This window comes from Acipenser ruthenus, chromosome 36 (assembly GCF_902713425.1).
Source record: "Acipenser ruthenus chromosome 36, fAciRut3.2 maternal haplotype, whole genome shotgun sequence".
Classification (NCBI taxonomy): domain Eukaryota; kingdom Metazoa; phylum Chordata; class Actinopteri; order Acipenseriformes; family Acipenseridae; genus Acipenser; species Acipenser ruthenus.
The window spans coordinates 483,301-500,725 of record NC_081224.1 but is presented as its reverse complement, the minus strand read 5'-3'; the positions used below and the strand labels follow the sequence as shown (position 1 = coordinate 500,725).

Here is a 17,425-nt window from a genome sequence, read left to right as displayed (position 1 = left end):
AGACACTAGACCAATTTGCGCAATTCAGCTGATCTCATATCTCTATCTCCCCCTCTCTCTCTCTCTCTCTCTCTCTCTCTCTCTCTCTCTCAGATGCTTGCTGCTCGGCGCTCTCCCCCGTCTCTCTCGATGACATTTACTGGGACCAGTGTGGATCTCTCAGCCCCAGGTAAGAAGCACCGAACACAAGGTCCATTTTTACTACAGGGCTGGCGTGGATCCGTACTAGACTAGACTGTAGCTCAACACCCCTGTGCTTTACCATGCGTCTCTCGCGCTTCGTTATGCTTTACTATACCTTCCTGACCTTTAACGGGATTTTAGTATAATTCTGTATGATTACTGTGCTGTACCCTGCTCCTCTGTGTTTGCCGGTGCACCCCTCTGTGGCTTGACATGTCTATTCCCCGCAGGTGCGAGGGGTTCCTGAAACGGCTGGCGTGTTTCTATCGCTGCTCCCCGGACGCGGCTCGCTGGCAACACCCCTCCCGACCGACAGCCATCCAGGCCGTGCCGCTGTGCCTGCGATTCTGCCAGCAATGGTAAGACAGCCAGCCACTTCGCTTGCCTCTCAGAAGCGAAACTCCAGACACTTACACAGCTTTTCAACTCAGCCAGGATACAGAGCAACAAACAGAATTGATAACGTGGTTAGAGAACCGGTGTGCGCGCAGAGATCACAAAGACCAGCTTCACACACACTGTTAGGTAAGATACATAAGACAGGCACTTGAGTGTGCCAGCGAGACAAGCTCCCCGAATCCTCTCCGTCCCTGAGCTGTCTCTCAGAACACGAGGTAACCGATCCCGGTCCGATTTCTGTTTCTACCTCGGTGCCACATTGATGTGTCTAGTTTCCTAACAGAATCACTGCATTGAAAAAAAATACCAGTAATATGTTTGTTCTGATAATAATCTTTTTTTTTTTTTGGTATCCAACGACTTTAATCTAGGCTTTGCTCATTCAATGACTTTTTTTTTTTGGATTGTTAGTTTCTTGTATTGTTGAACCCGTGTCTCTCGCGTGCTGACTGGCCGGTAACAGCAGTTCTCTGATGACGCGGCGGTCTCTGTGTTTGTGGTCCGCAGGTTCGACGCGTGTAAAGATGACCTGACCTGCGCCCGGAACTGGATGAGAGACACTCCGGCAAACAACTGTACCGGAAACTGCGTGACCTTCCAACAGGTACGAATCCAGGCCTGCCTACAGACTCGCTCGTTCAGCCCTTTCCTGAGATTTTCATTCTTAATATTTTTTTTTTGTGCTCTGACGACGGTTTGTAAATTCGAACAGGCTTGAAATTTTTCAGCTTGGCTGTCTATTCGTCCATTGTACAGCTCATCAAAAGACACTCTCAGTAACAAAACGACACCACCTGTTCCACTGTAAAGCGAATTCGATTCCGGCTGTGGGATTGTGTTTTTGTGTGCTGTGTCTGTGTGTGGTTGATCTCTGATGTTTTCTCCAATGGTGCGTATTGTGGTGAATGAAAAAGACATGCAAATTAGGGACATCTGGCGGCCTTGTCATTGTCTGTGCACGAGATTGATTATTTCTCTGATTTCCTGTAAAGAGAAATACTGAAAGCAACTATTTAATAACAAGCATTTGGACTACAAGTCCTTCTCGAGGGCTTTAATACATTGCAATATTTATAGATTTGAATGCATGTGTTGAGCCCAGCTGTAGAAAGCATTGCAGTGGATAATAAGACATGGAGATGGGAGCCACAGAAACGCTTGATTATTATTATTTATTTCTTAGCAGACGCCCTTATCCAGGGCGACTTACACTTGTTACAAGATATCACATTATTTTTACATACAATTACCCATTTATACAGTTGGGTTTTTACTGGAGCAATCTAGGTAAAGTACCTTGCTCAAGGGTACAGCAGCAGTGTCCCCCCCACCTGGGATTGAACCCACGGCCCTCTGGTCAAGAGTTCAGAGCCCTCACCGCTACTCCACACTGCTGCCCTTTCCAGTGGTTTGATTTCATACACATAACAAATCAAAACTACAGAAGCTCTGTAGCCAGCCAGACCGACATCACCTGCCCTCTCTTTTTTTTTGTTGGTGTCTGTGGGCTCCAGCAGAAGACAATGCTGTGGTGTCTTTCAGAAGACTGTGGGCTCCGGCGGAGCTCAGAGAGAAAGCCTGGTAGCCCTGGAAAGTTTTACCAGCCTGCTGCTGCTGCGGTTTCAGCTGAGAGCTCAGTGCAGCTGGGTGAGGGCTGCGGAGATCTGCTGTCAAGTCTCATCAATCTACCAGAGACTGCAGGAGTTGCACATACTGAAACACAAACAAACACCCACACAGACACAAACATACAGAGACACACACATACAGAGACACACACACACAGAGACAAACACAGAGACACACTAAGCCACACACACTGAGACACAAACACAGACACACTAAGCCACACACACACAGACAAACACAGAGACACACAAAGCCACACACACACACAGACACACAAAGCCACACACACACACAGTGACACACTAAACCACACATACACACACACGGCCACACACTATTTACCCTGCATCGTTTTTTTTTTTGCAATCAATGAGCGAGTGCAACACATCTCATGAGAGAAGGGTGCGGAAACCGAGACATTTCTTTCACCTAGTGTAGCACCAGTTTAAAAAAAACACACGCACACAAAAGACACATTTACCACAACACGCGTTTCTTACCAAACCCGTTCAACACAGGTGAAGACCGACGGAACGAATCTGATACCTGCAACGCCTTGAACACTCTCCGATCAGGACTCAATGATTCTCAATACCGCCCCCCAACACAAAATAAAAGAAGAATGCAACAGCGCTTTACTCGTGCAGTAGACATGAGCTTCTTTACGCTTAGCTAGCCCTTATCCCTGCATCACAGAGCCCTCTCTAATGCTTCTGACAACCCCTCTCAGCTGCCAGGACGATTTTATACAGCGAAAGCCTTCCAGCACCTGGGTCTATCAGAGGCAGGAGCCTCTGCACTGATGTGACACGTTCAGCACAATGAAGTTAACGGTCTTAATCAGCAGTGTGGAGTCGTGGTTAGGGCTCTGGATTCTTGACCGGAGGGTCGTGGGTTCAATCCCAGGTGGGGGGGACACTGCTCCTGTACCCTTGAGCAAGGTACTTTACCTAGATTGCTCCAGTAAAAACCCAACTGTATAAATGGGTAATTGTATGTAAAAATAATGTGATATCTTGTAACAATTGTAAAGTCGCCCTGGATAAGGGCGTCTGTTAAGAAATAAATAAAATAATAATCAAGCTGGAAGAAAAACGCATTTGAAATCACTGCTTCGTCCTCCAGGAAAGAAACGTTTAATACAGCAAATAACGAGACAACGCAAAATCGCTTCTCTTAGCGATAGTGGACGCTTAAAAAGGTGGGACCGGCGATACTTGTTAATAAAGCGAATGAGGTTTAACAAAACCGTACAAATTAATTTGACAGCATCAAAAGCTGGACCAGCGATAAGGGTAATACAGCTAAAACAAATGATTTGTTTTAAAGTTAATAAATCTAATCATAAGTTTATTTTTTTTAAAGCAGTAGCAAGAGGGTCAATAAAGCTTAAAAAAAAAAAAAACTCCTATTGCATAGCAGTTTCACCCATTCCAGGTTTTACTCCAAGCTCGATTAGCCCCAGTGCGTACAGGTAACAAGCTCAGGTGTGTTTTATTAAACTCTCACACTGCTATGCAACGGGAGTCTTATTCCCATCCCTGCAATGTACGATCCCTCCTTGACAGCGCTGGTTTGTGTTTCTCAGATGTACGGGGGAGGCAGGGAGCTGTGCCAGTCTCTCTGGGGGGACTCTTTCCTCGCGGTCCCGGAAGAGGAGGGGTCCTGCGCCTGCCTAACTCTCAACGCCTCGGACCAGGAGGTGATGGAGGCTCTGCAGGGCCAGGAGGGGAGCCCTGAGGAACTGGACACTACCAAGACCGGGCTGCCCGTCCGCCCAGCCCCCTGCGGCCAGCCCCGCTCCACCACAGCGCCCCCTCTGTCCGGGAGGAGACAGCGCAAGAGATCCGTCTTCATTGAGGATGTGGAAGGCAGCGGCAGCGGGTTTTAGAGCCTTCTGGAGCTCCAACGAGCAGGGAAAAATAAAGCATTGCATCGATTCATTCATAGATTTAACTGTATTAGCTTTTAGTCATTTCAAAAGGGCAGACTGAAGGATAGCAGGATGCGGGCGGAGTTCAGCCTGTCTTAATTTAATTAACCCCCACAGATGTAAATCCCACCTTTATTTTGACTCGGCCAAAGATCTTACAATAAAGACAATACACTCAATCTGAAAAAAAAGCCTATATTAACATTAAGGCAGGCTCATAAAAACACGACAGATCACCCAGACTGAGCAGTGCTGAATTTAGAAGTGCTAAAAGAAACGCACTATAGTTTATTTTAGTATTTAAGAACAGAACACAGAAACTCATAACTTATCAACATCATCATAATCTGTCATACTGTGTGCAATTATATATAAATCTCACTGGTTTTCCTTTATATCAGAATGCATTCCTTTCTCTCTTGTGGTGTTTGCAGTCTGAGTTTTTTTTAACAGACCTTGTAATAAGTTGCTACTGAATCCTGATCATAACGAGAATCATACCATGTAAATGTAATGGTCATATTACCAATAAAATAATATTGGAAACCAAACTCTGCCGACTGCTGTGTCATGAATCGGAATGGCGTCTCCGGATCACAAGACGTTTTTGGAAGCAGATAAATGTTCTAACGCAGCCGGGCCTCGTACCGTGCCTACGCCAGCGCTGGACTCAGAGGGACCCTGACTGTGTAGCTGCTGTGGTGTGGCTCTGGGTGGACGTGCAACAGTGTTTTTGTAACAAGTGTTGAAGGCAAAGTTTGAGAACATAGCTGACCAAAAACAGCCTTCACTGGCCAGTGCAGGGGTGCACCTTCCCAACGTGATCACTCTATAGGGCGATGCTAAACTTTTGGGCATAGCTGTACACTGCTTACACCACGTCTGCTTAAATGAACAACTTACGCAGCTGCGACCTGCACAGAACTGCAGACTAGAGAATACAAGAGTCACTGAAAAAGCTCTGAAAGAGAAGCCACTGAGATAAAATGGCAGCACCCCACTATTTTATAGATCTGGAGCTCACTGAAGTCTGGGTCAAGATCCAGCTCTTTATATCTCTTACAAATGCAGCTGACCTCCGTCTGCAATAAATACCAATGAGAGAAAGACACAGACATAACCTGTATGTACTTGACTTGACAAGAAATTAATCCTTTAAGATTGAGGTATGGGCGGCGGGTTTAGATTTTACACCTGTTTGAATGTTAAAGTTATTTATTTGAGAACATGTTGGCGTTACAAGATTGCGTGTATGTGTTATTTAAAAAAAAGGGTAATACAAAGATTTATGAAATGGAATAATTAAAGTTATGAACAAACAAACAAACAATCGCCAGATGAGGAGAACAAGCTCACCTTTAAGCAAAGAGACAAGGCAAGCCTCTTCTCAAAACATTGACATCATGCTTATTTTACTACAGCTTGACACACACAGAGAGAGAGAGAGAGAGAGAGAGAGACGCACCAACACACGCAGACCCGTTCTGCATTGCAACACCAGTTACCACTGGAAGCTGTGGTCTAACCCAGCGTGCAGAGGCTGGCGATTCCCGGGCAGTTCAGTCCAATTGCATCTCGACTGTCTTACGGACGGCCCAGCCGCTCTGAAGAGGACCCGGCCCAGCACGGAGCTACAGGTCCCGGACCGTCTCCAGGGCTTGCTCTGTGAAGTAGCGATGGGGCAGCCTCTTGGCTCCCTCGTCGTTCTTCTTCCTCCCGTAATACGACAGCACGGAGGAGCAGTTCTGTTTGGCCGCTGTCGCCTTCGCACCGCCCTCATCGTCGTCATCATCATCCCTGCACAGGGGACGAGAATCTGGCTTTATTCATCACAGACAGACAGAGGCCCCACACGCCTGTTCCACTGGGAGGCTGGCTCATTATTCCACGCTTGCTGCCCACCTTGCTTCGTCAGACAGCAGGCTTGTCAGCTGCTTCTTATTAACCCAAAATTAAAAGAACAGGTAGCGGGGTTCGGAAAACATCCAGCGTTCCACGTCCACGTTTAAATCACGTACCTGTAAACTTTTCATCGTGAATATCCCGACAACTTTTTTTACACAAAAAGAGCTGTGAAACAGACTTCAAAAGCTGTCAGGATGTTAAGGATGAAAAGAAAAAAAAAGACAGGTACCTTATGCAATCAGTTAAGAACATAAGAAAGTTTACAAACGAGAGCAGGCCCCATTCAGCCCATCTTGCTCGTTTGGTTGTTAGTAGCTTATTGATCCCAGAATCTCATCAAGCAGCTTCTTGAAGGATCCCAGGGTGTCAGCTTCAACAACATTACTAGGGAGTTGGTTCCAGACCCTCAATTCTCTGTGTAAAAAAGTGCCTCCTATTTTCTGTTCTGAATGCCCCTTTATCTGATCTCCATTTGTGACCCCTGGTCCTTGTTTCTTTTTCTCCCCCAATCAAACTGCTACTGAAATGAACAGAGCGCTCCCCTCTACACTTCGGACCGGTCTGTTGAATGCTGCACGCCTCGCCTAACTAAAATCAATGAGAAATCGGACTGAGCCGTCATGTCATTTTTCCATTGCCTTTTAGTTTATAAATCAAAGCGTGTTGCATAAATACACACGCGGTGCGGTCCACGTTCCTGTTTACATGACAGAGAAAGCGAGATTAAAAATTAATGCAATTCTTGAAATCACAGGGCATACCTCACAGTACTTCCAATTATTATTATTATTATTTATTTCTTAGCAGACGCCCTTATCCAGGGCGACTTACAATTGTTACAAGATATCACATTATTTTTTTTACATACAATTACCCATTTATACAGTTGGGTTTTTACTGGAGCAATCTAGGTAAAGTACCTTGCTCAAGGGTACAGCAGCAGTGTCCCCCACCTGGGATTGAACCCACGACCCTCCGGTCAAGAGTCCAGAGCCCTAACCACTACTCCACACTGCTGTACTTCAGTTTCAAACAGTTTGTCAATTCTGTACAGAATTATATTTTCCAGCACACTGTAAAATCCGGCACTATTTACTGGTCCCAAACGATGCTGGATTAGACAGGTATTTACTGTATTTGTTAATATTCTCTCTGTTTCTTGCAGGTGTCAGATATGTTGAAGCACAGAGGAACACAATCTTGTGTGTGTGTGTGGTTTAACAGAGAACATCCTAAAAATCAACAACACATGAGATTGCCTATGATGATGCATGGCTTTATGGGTCACCCTGTACATTTTAAATCTCAGAAATCTCTACAGCTGTCCCAGAGAGTACTTGGCTGTTTTCCAGTCAACAATTTCAGCGTCAGCTACTTTTTTTCAAGCCATCATTTCAGCGTGCGCGGTGTAAACAGGGGCCAGTCTGTACCGACTCCCCCCCACAGCAGCTTGTGACTCGGACAGCGGGCGAGCGATCGGAGCCCAAGGTCGTCCGAGAGATCGCTACCGCAGCAGAACAGCCCGTCCCTATCACTTTACTGTGCGCAGAAAGGGCACAGACAAGACAACACTGTTGCAAATACAGGAGCTTGGGGTTATCACAGGGGCAACGTGGTCGTTTGCAAAATTCGACAACGCCAATAGCTACTGTTATTATCTTCAGCCCCGAGCCCCGACTGCAGTCCGTACAAGAATGAACCCACTGCTGCAAAGGACAAAGGCACAGGGAGAATTGAACTTTACTAGCATATTTATAGCAAAATTGATTTGTAGATCAAGTGGCCATTCTTTACTATTTTAATAAAGAACAAAGTGAAAATTCAAAGCTGCTTTGTCGTACAGATTACCGCAGTGTGTGCCTCAATATAAAAACAGCAGGGATGGAAATAAGACACTGCATAGCAACTTGATCCATTCCTGCTTGTGGAAGACTCATCTGAGCTTGTTATCTCTACAAGCTGTGGCCAAAAATATTGCATCACCCCTGACAGAATTAATTCATTTTGCTTCTTAAAGTCCAATGAAAGCTGCAGGATCATGTTACGCTAACATATTGAACAAAGTTTACAAACGAGAGGAGGCCATTCGGACCATCTTGCTCGTTTGGTTGTTAGTAGCTTATTGATCCCAGAATCTCATCAAGCAGCTTCAACAACATTACTGGGGAGTTGGTTCCAGACCCTCACAATTCTCTGTGTAAAAAAAGTGCCTCCTATTTTCTGTTCTGAATGCCCCTTTATCTAATCTCCATTTGTGACCCCTGGTCCTTTTTTCAGGTCAAAAAAGTCCCCTGGGTCGACATTGTCAATACCTTTTTAAAAAAACTTGGATATGAAATTAACTGGGCGTTGCTGCACACTTACTGTTATGTAAACACTAAAGAGGACGTCTGTATTTGACCTGCACATATTTAGACAAAGACATAAAATTCTAAATATGTGTAACATTAAAACATGAAGCTATTGAAAACGCCTGCAATGCACTCTCTCAGAAGCAGAGACAGCAGCCGCAGAGTCTCATATCGCTCCTACGTGAATTAAACACAGCACAGACTTGACTGGAAACAAATAATGTCAAAACTCTGTGGGCAAAATCTCTAATCTAACAGCTGACAGAAAAAAACAATCGCACGCTTTGTGATGGTGAAGGTCAGGTTGATAAAACTCGCTGTTCTCATCTCCTTTCCCTGTTCAGCAGCCTGTCAGGGCAATCAAACAGGGGGGGGGCGACAAGGCGAGGGGGTGGGGAGTTGGCTGCTGTGCACGACCGTTTTGCTCCAAAAAAAAAATCCCCCAGCTGGCAAGATAAAAAATACAAGCGCTTGGAAAAGAGAGAGGCGTTGTTGTGAAAACGGGGAGAGATAGGAGGCCGGGAGCCAGAGAGTTCCTGCTTTGTGATGCTGCCAACTTCATCTGCAGATTATTTTTTCATTCAAAATAATAGGGGCTATAACCTCCCCCAATCATTGTGTCAATGACGTATTCAGATTTTGTGTGTTAAGGAAGGGGGGGCCAACGCGGGTCTGGAGAGCCACAATCCAGCAGGTTTTATAGGACCCCCTAAATCATCCATTTCTAAAGAATGCGAGATGATCAATTTAGCAAGTTAACATGTTCAATTAAATCAGGAGTGGTCAGCTCTGATCCAGGAGAGCTGCAGAGTGTTCACGTTTTTCTTCCAAATTCTTTCCAAAATTACTTAATTGAACAAATTACTACTTAAATTGAAAAAGAATGACTGCTTAACTAGTCAATTTAATGGTTTTTAGGGCTACCTACGAAACCAGCTGGACTGTGGCTCTCCAGGACCATGTACATTTGGGCTCAGAATGCTAAAGAAATCTGGTTAAGAAGGAGAGCCCCGCCCACACAAAACAGCCAGGGTCTTTGTAGTCATATTCATTATATATATATATAATTATTATTATTATTTTCTTAAATACAATGACACATCAGACTCTCATGTGGTGTGTTGAAGCGGGGTGAGCATTGTCGTTCACTTGAACAAAAAAACTCTGCCTTCCGCGAACACAATGGAGCTTAAACAAAAACAAGAAGAGAGAAAACATCACGTGCGTGCTTCAGCTAGAGCGTGTGAAAGAACACCAGGACACAGACACAGCGGAAGCCATTTCCCGTTCAGTTTCTTTCCTACACAGTTTCTTCCCTGTGATTTGGTTGCTGTTGTAATCGAGTTGTCTCAGGAATCCTCCTCCCGAGTGGAGGGCATGTGTTATTTTTTGGACCAGGCGTGCAAGCCTGGCTAGTAGTTATTATTATTATTATTATTATTATTATTATTATTATTATTATTATTATTATTTATTTCTTAGCAGACGCCCTTATCCAGGGCGACTTACAGTCGTAAACAAAAACACATTTCAAGAATCACAGTACAAGTATTAATACAATTAAGAGCATGATAAAATACAATGGCTTTGGTTCTAGCAAGTACAAGAATATGACAAGATACGATTCAATAACGGAGCAGATAACACTGTCAGTGATAGTTACATCAGGATATAATTAAATACAAAAATACTACAGATTAAATAACACTTGTGACAGATTACAGTACTCTGTAAAGTACAGGATTAAATGCAGTAAAATAGGGGGCAGATAAGAGCAAGTAAAGCACATTTAAGGAAGAGTGATAAAGTGTCCAGAGGGAAAAAAAGAGGAGTTTCTACAGGTGCTGTCTGAAGAGGCGAGTCTTGAGATTAGCTCACCATCCCCGATACACAGGAACGAATGCGTTTAAACCAGGACGGCTGTTTACACACTGTAGATAATGCTAATTGAAGTGAGGAAATCTAATTGAAATGACAGAACACAACAGCTTTCTTTAACAGGGCCCTTGTGTTTTTACACAGCATGCTTCAGCTGGCAGGCGTGTGTGCACACACAGCTCTGTGATCTGGCTTAACAGACACCGGACTAGCACTATTTTCAGAACAGAAAATAGGAGGCACTTTTTTTACACAGAGAATCGTGGGAGTCTGGAACCAACTCCCCAGTAATGTTGTTGAAGCTGACACCCTGGGATCCTTCAAGAAGCTGCTTGATGAGATTCTGGGATCAATAAGCTACTAACAACCAAACGAGCAAGATGGATAAAGACAGGGTTATTTAACACCACAACCCTGCTAGCACGTTGGCTCAGGAGTTGAGTTTCAGAGCCGAGCTGGGTGCTGCTCTCACCTACCAGTGTACCGGCACAGCCTTGCTATGCAGGAGGGTCTTGGCGGTGCTCCAGCTGAAACGCACGAACTGCGGGTATCCGAACACGGGGTCCAGCTGCTGGGACAGCCAGGCTTTGGTTTTGGGGTCTGGGGGAGGAAAAAAGGAAGGAGGAGCAAACTGTTACAGGGTCGAAGATCTAAAAACGTATGCATTATTAAAATAATTTTAAAAGACGCAAACACGCCCACAGACAGACAGATGCACAGCCATGGCCCAAAAGCATTGCATCATCCTGTAGAGCGAACTCAGTGTGCTTCGTAAAGAGGAATGAAACCTGCAGGACAATGTGACGTTAACATACTGAAATCACACACACCGCCGCTTTGGAGTTTTCCAGATACTTCATGAAGAATTAACAAATTGAAAAATATTTTTCAACATGAAATACTGGTGTGCTACTAGCATGGCTTCCGGCAGACTTTTTTTAAGAGATCTAAAATTACGTTTCTATAGTTTTTGGAACTTCTGAAAGTTCCAAGCCACGGTGCACGGGTCGGAACACCTCTTAGCCAATGAGATTGCTCGCTGTATTTTTTTTTTTTTAAAACCAGCCTCACCGTTGGGGTATCCGGAGCCATACTTCATCTCAGCCTCTCCCAGATCTTCCACAAACGTCCAGTCCTTCACCGCGTGATCCCTCGCCACCTGCAACCCAACCAGCACCGCAGGAGCGTTTCATATGTATTTATTTCTTGCATTTATAGAGCACTTTTTAGAGAAAAAGTATCGCAAAACACTGTACAGTGCATAGCAGAAAAAAAAGCAAACCACAATGCATTTGTATAGCAGGTCACAGATACCAGGCTGTGTAAGGAGGCTGTGTGGTGCAGTGGTTAAAGAAAAGGGCTTGTAACCAGGAGGTCCCCGGTTCAAATCCCACCTCAGCCACTGACTCATTGTGTGACCCTGAGCAAGTCACTTCACCTCCTTGTGCTCCGTCTTTCGGGTGAGACGTAATTGTAAGTGACTCTGCAGCTGATGCATAGTTCACACACCCTAGTCTCTGTAAGTCGCCTTGGATAAAGGCGTCTGCTAAATAAACAAATAATAATAATAATAATAATAATAATAATAATAATAATAATAATAATAATAATAATAATGATACCACTGCCATCGTCAGACCATTTAAAAAAAAGACATTAAAACCCACTAAGATATGAAAGCCATTTCTATAAAAGTGCCTTTTAGTCTTGATTTTTCTTGAACCATAGAAAGAAATTCTTGTTTGAATTATTTCAATTCAAAATCAACATCTCTCTCTCTCTCTCTCAGCAGCTGAATCCTTTCCTCCCCCCATCTGCTTTGACCACACTGCCTCCTGCTGGCAGGAAGAGGATAAGCAGGAGGACAACAACAACCGACTGCGATCCAAAATACAAAAGCTTCACAAAATAAAACAGGCAATCAAACCCACGGCAATCAATAGTCATTTTTGTTACATCTAGTCTTATTTTGTCCCTTGGACCTTAGATGGTTGCAACTCTTTTGCAAATACTTAAAGCACTGTGGAACATGTGCAGATGCGGTTGCTTCTTGAATGGTCAACACTGTGCCCTCCCTCCCTCCCTCCCTCCCTCTCCTCACCTTGGCACAGATACTGGCAGCGCTGACGATGGGGAACAGGGAGTCCGCCTTGGGTCTGACAGTGACCTCCACCCCCGGGAATCGCTGGGACAGCTTGTCCTGGTACTTGTCAGCAGGTCCCACTGTGTCCACAAACACCTGGAGAGACAGAACCCACGAGAAAGCCCCAGGAGTTTAAATGACGTCTCAATCCTGAAATCCCAAAACGTGCTTCCACAGCTGTGCGTTATTATAAAAAGGGGCATTACTACACAACACAAGGGTGGTCAGTTAGTTATTTATTTTATATTTAAAGATTGTGGCTCTTGCATCTGCCACCACAGATTATTATTATTATTATTTATTTCTTAGCAGACACCCTTATCCAGGGCGACTTACAACTGTTACAAGATATCACATTATTTTTTACATACAATTCCCCATTTATACAGTTGGGGTTTTTACTGGAGCAATCTAGGTAAAGTACCTTGCTCAAGGGTACAGCAGCAGTGTCCCCCACCTGGGATTGAACCCACGACCCTCCGGTCAAGAGTCCAGAGCCCTAACCACTACTCCACACTGCCGCCAGATCCACCGACTTGCCCCCCTCTTTTCATCTCTCACCCCTTTAAGCCACAAGGGACGATGCTAACTAGCTTATTTTACCCAAGGAGGTGCACAAAACAGGGTTTCAAACGCACAGACAGAGAGAGAGAGAGAGAGAGAGAGAGAGAGAGAGAGGCCGGTTGGATGTGGCGCTCCGAACGGTCAGTTTCCTCCTCGCGAGGCTCGACTCGCTCTCGAATGAGTTTTAAGAAGAGCCCCTATTTGCACAGCAGCAGCTGCACTGCTTCCTGCGTCGGTCCTCGCTGATTCACCTCTTTGAGCTGCACCCCGCAGTCCAGAGCATGCTGAACCAGCCCGATGGCTGCATCGTGAGACAGAGCGTTCAGGTTGTACTTGACCCTGTGGCAGACACACACGAAGGAGACAGTTACTGACACGCTACGCCTCCGCACACACACCTGATGTGAAAAGCTACCTGGGGGGGGGGGTTGGGGCATTTCGAAACCAATTCTGCAGACAGTTTCTACCCATCCCCCTATAGAATGAATCGAACGAAACCTGCTGAATAATGTGATGCTGAAATATTGAATTGCACACCGCTTTGTAGTTTTCCAGATACTTAATGAAAAAGCTGACAAATTTATTTCTTAGCAGACGCGACTTACAATTGTTACAAGATATCACATTATTTTTACATACAATTACCCATTTATACAGTTGGGTTTTTACTGGAGCAATCTAGGTAAAGTACCTTGCTCAAGGGTACAGCAGCAGTGTCCCCCACCTGGGATTGAACCCACGACCCTCCGGTCAAGAGTCCAGAGCCCTAACCACTACTCCACACTGCTGCCTCCCCTCCCCTCCCCTCCCCTTGACACATTATCTTCATAAGCAAAATATCCTACCTACTCAACTTTAGATAGCCAAGCCTGATTACAGAAAACAGATATATTTGTTTGTTTTATGGGTGGCTTTTTGCTCTTAATAAATTTCCGCCTTTGCACTTCGAAACAGAGTCCTATCAGGCATGGAAACAAGACTCCTACTGCACAGCAGTTTCACCCAGTCCAGGTTTTACTACCAGCTTGATCGGCCACAGCGTGCCCAGCTGTGCATAATAATCCTCATCGTGAAAACCAGGAACGGATCAAACTGCTATGCAACAGGAGCCTTTATTTGCATCCCCTTTGCCTGCGCTCCCTGGAGAGCGTCCTACCTCTGCAGCATGCTGGTGGAGATGGTATTGGGAGACAGGACCTGCAGAGCCCAGCCCACAAAGTGCTTCGCTTCGTCCAGCTTCACAAACAGCCTCTCCCTCTCCTCTTCCGACAGCGTCTTCGAATCTACACGGGGGGGGGAACGGCACTCAATATCACGCTGCAAGAACATCTTGATTTGTGAGATCAGACCACAAGGGTGGGGTTACCCTGTGACTGCGTGTACACCACGACAGAGTGGGGAGAGTTTAGCTTTTCAACGCACGCCGCAATGCATTCTGGTAAGTGTAGTCCTGCTGTGAAAGGTCAAACATACCAGAATGCATTGGGGTGCGAGTGAAAGTCTGAACTGTCCCTGTTTAGGGCAGTGGTACAAAAAAAAAGTTTTGCATCACCTAGAATTTTAGGATTGAGACATAAGAATTAATTAAAAAAAAAAAAAATACTGTACGAGTATAATTTAGAACTCCAAAAGGATATTGCAAAAGTCTACCGGTAGCCTTTCATTTCATGTTAGATTTCAAAACGTCACATTTTTAAATTTGTCAGTTTTTTCGTTAAGTAGATGGGGAAAACTACAAAGCGACGTGGAATTCAATATGTTAACGTCACAACCACATCAAAACAAGGGCAACAACTCAGGTAAGACCACTATTAAATGTATTTATCTTAATGCTAGAAGTCTCAGAAACAAAATGTTAGAACTTGAAGCTACTGCACTTTCAGCAGGTTTCATTCCACTCATTTTTGCTTCATAAAGTTAATTCTATCAGGTGATGCAAAACGTCTGGCCACAGCTGTATATGCATTACAAAACAGATTTATAGAGATCACACTTATTAGCACGGTACAGCTGGGCACACCGAGACTGAAGGGGGACATTTCAAAGCTGGACTAACGCACTGACCCTGCTTCAGGTTTGTACAGAGGCCAGTCTGTACGCACACAGGCACAGCGATCAACAACGCGACTCAAAACATTACCGTCAGCATCGCAGGCAGCTGCTCAAGCCACACAGCGACGAGCACACCCAGCCCACACGCAGACACGCCTGCTCCTTACCCGCAACTTTGAGATCCTGCAGGTGCGGCTTCATCGACACCGGGCAGAAACATATCCCATAAACCATGGGACCTGAGGAGGAAAGAAATCGAAAGGAGCTCTAAGTGCGGCAGGACACTCATCAGCACCCACTCCATGTCCCAGGAACGCCAGGGGCGAGCTTTGGGAATGGAATGGGAGGGGAGAGGGGGTGAGGGAATGCTGCCTTCCCAATTTAAATTGTCTGTTAGGCAGTAGCTCAGAAATTCTTAGCAGACGCCCTTATCCAGGGCAACTTACAATTGTTACAAGATAACACATTATTTTTACATATATGAATGAAATCTTATTTAACATCATGTAATCAAAAAACTACAAAATTATATTGCAAAAAACACCAAAATCTACAAGGGTGTAGGGCAGCAGTGTGGAGTAGTGGTTAGGGCTCTGGACTCTTGACCGGAGGGTCGTGGGTTCAATCCCAGGTGGGGGACACTGCTGCTGTACCCTTGAGCAAGGTACTTTACCTAGATTGCTCCAGTAAAAACCCAACTGTATAAATAGGTAATTGTATGTAAAAAAATAATGTGATATCTTGTAACAATTGTAAGTCGCCCTGGATAAGGGCGTCTGCTAAGAAATAAATAATAATACGTTAAGGTGACAGGATTCAGCAGGTTGCTCAAGTTAAAGGACTCTGTAGGGGGCTGCAATGCTTGCGGTCATTTCTGTATGCGTGTGCGGCAGTGGGACAGTTCTATCAGGGTCGGCTTCACCTCGGGTCCCTTTCCTTATCCTTACCGAGGACGGGACCCCTGCCGGCCTCGTCGATCCCCAGACAGCAGTCCTCTGTCCGGCACACCTCCGGAACGACAGAAGCCAGCCGGCAACTCCTGGAATTGTCCGCTTCAAATTCACTCAGGTCCATTTTCTCTCACTGTTTTCTGAAACGGAAACAGCAGACTTAACTTTGCTTCCCATGTCAATAAAGTTTTAACCCTTTTAAAAAAGGTACAAAGGCACACATGTGGGATTTGAAAGAGTCGCTGAATATATGACGCGTATGTAAGAAACGCTGCCCATTAAAGACTCTTTTTTTTGTAAAGAGCAAAAAAATTAAAATGTTTTTTTTTGTGCATCATTTAAACTTGTCCACTTGCAAATAATTTTGAGCCATTTTGCAGCTTTCAGTAATAGTTTATGTTTTTATTTTACTTTTGTTTTATTTAGCCGACGCCTTTATCCGAGGCGACTTACAGAGACTAGTCTTAAATTTAATCATGGCTTAAAATTGCAAATGTGTAATTCCCCGATAAAAAACGACCTCAGAGTATTCATGACAAAAACAGCGTGCATAACAGCGTGTATTACTTCCAAACAACCGTATTAATCTAAACTTAACACCATTAAGCAGCGTACTCACACGTGAAAGGCTAAATAATGTCTAATGTTTAATGAAATTGTATTTTCTCTCTATCTCCCGCACCATGCCCAGACTCCAGCTCTGCAAAGACATCCTATTCCATTTTACCCGCGCGTTTGTTGTTACGCCAGCTATGCGCTGAGGGTTATGGGAGTTGTAGTTTGTTGTTACGCCAGCTATGCGCTGAGGGTTATGGGAGTTGTAGTTTGTTGTTACGCCAGCTATGCGCTGAGGGTTATGGGAGTTGTAGTTTGTTGTTAACTGTGTAGTTCGCGTAAAGTACGTTTTTCGAGTTGTTGTTAGTTTGAATACAGCACAAACACGTACAGTTTATACTGCAGATCGGTTTGGGCAACACCACTGCATCTCTGATTCATATACTGAAATAAAACATGGAGTGCGCTATAACGCAAATATCCATCGATCAATGTGTGAGTGTGTGTGTTTATGATATAGCGCCTTTCATGAGCAAGCCGTCCCAAAGCGCTTTATAAAGCAAGCAAACATAATAATAATAATAATAATAATAATAATAATAATAATAATAATACCAAACATGAATTACAACAATTAAAATGTCTATTTTCCAAGCGAGACTGTTTGTGTAAGAGACACGCGCCGAATGTCTGTACCACCTCATTTTCACCGGATCATTATACAGCGCTATAATAATAATTGCATTTAAAAAAGAATTAAAAAAAGGTATTTGTTTATTTATTTTCTCGTTTACTTATTTTTTTTTAAGTGACCCACTTCCATGCACACGTCGCAGTTCAAATGGCGTCAGCAAACGTGCAGGACCAGTCCCAACATTTGCAA

General features: G+C 44.5%; 2 protein-coding genes across 3 annotated transcripts in view; one reads left to right on the top strand and one right to left on the bottom strand.

The window, feature by feature from the left end:
- Positions 1 to 4,695, top strand: part of LOC117402024 (riboflavin-binding protein-like) — an 8,913-nt gene extending 4,218 nt beyond the window's left edge. For both annotated transcript variants that reach the window (XM_034002823.3, XM_059008057.1), the window contains exons 3-6: positions 94 to 169; positions 414 to 542; positions 1,090 to 1,186; positions 3,800 to 4,695. In XM_034002823.3, coding sequence (XP_033858714.3) covers positions 94 to 169; positions 414 to 542; positions 1,090 to 1,186; positions 3,800 to 4,102 — 605 coding nt within the window. In that variant the 3' untranslated portion in view covers positions 4,103 to 4,695. The remainder of the gene's footprint in view (positions 1 to 93; positions 170 to 413; positions 543 to 1,089; positions 1,187 to 3,799) is intronic.
- Positions 4,696 to 5,324: 629 nt separating this feature from the next.
- LOC131706624 (ribonuclease H2 subunit A-like) lies at positions 5,325 to 16,761 on the bottom strand. The gene is made up of 9 exons (XM_059008056.1): positions 16,607 to 16,761; positions 15,985 to 16,127; positions 15,205 to 15,276; positions 14,142 to 14,268; positions 13,237 to 13,324; positions 12,380 to 12,517; positions 11,350 to 11,437; positions 10,755 to 10,878; positions 5,325 to 5,941 (listed from the first exon to the last, which is right to left on the bottom strand). The coding sequence occupies exons 2-9, from the start codon at positions 16,109 to 16,111 to the stop codon at positions 5,776 to 5,778; spliced, it is 930 nt and encodes a 309-aa protein (XP_058864039.1). The 5' UTR covers positions 16,112 to 16,127; positions 16,607 to 16,761; the 3' UTR covers positions 5,325 to 5,775.
- Positions 16,762 to 17,425: the final 664 nt, after the last annotated feature.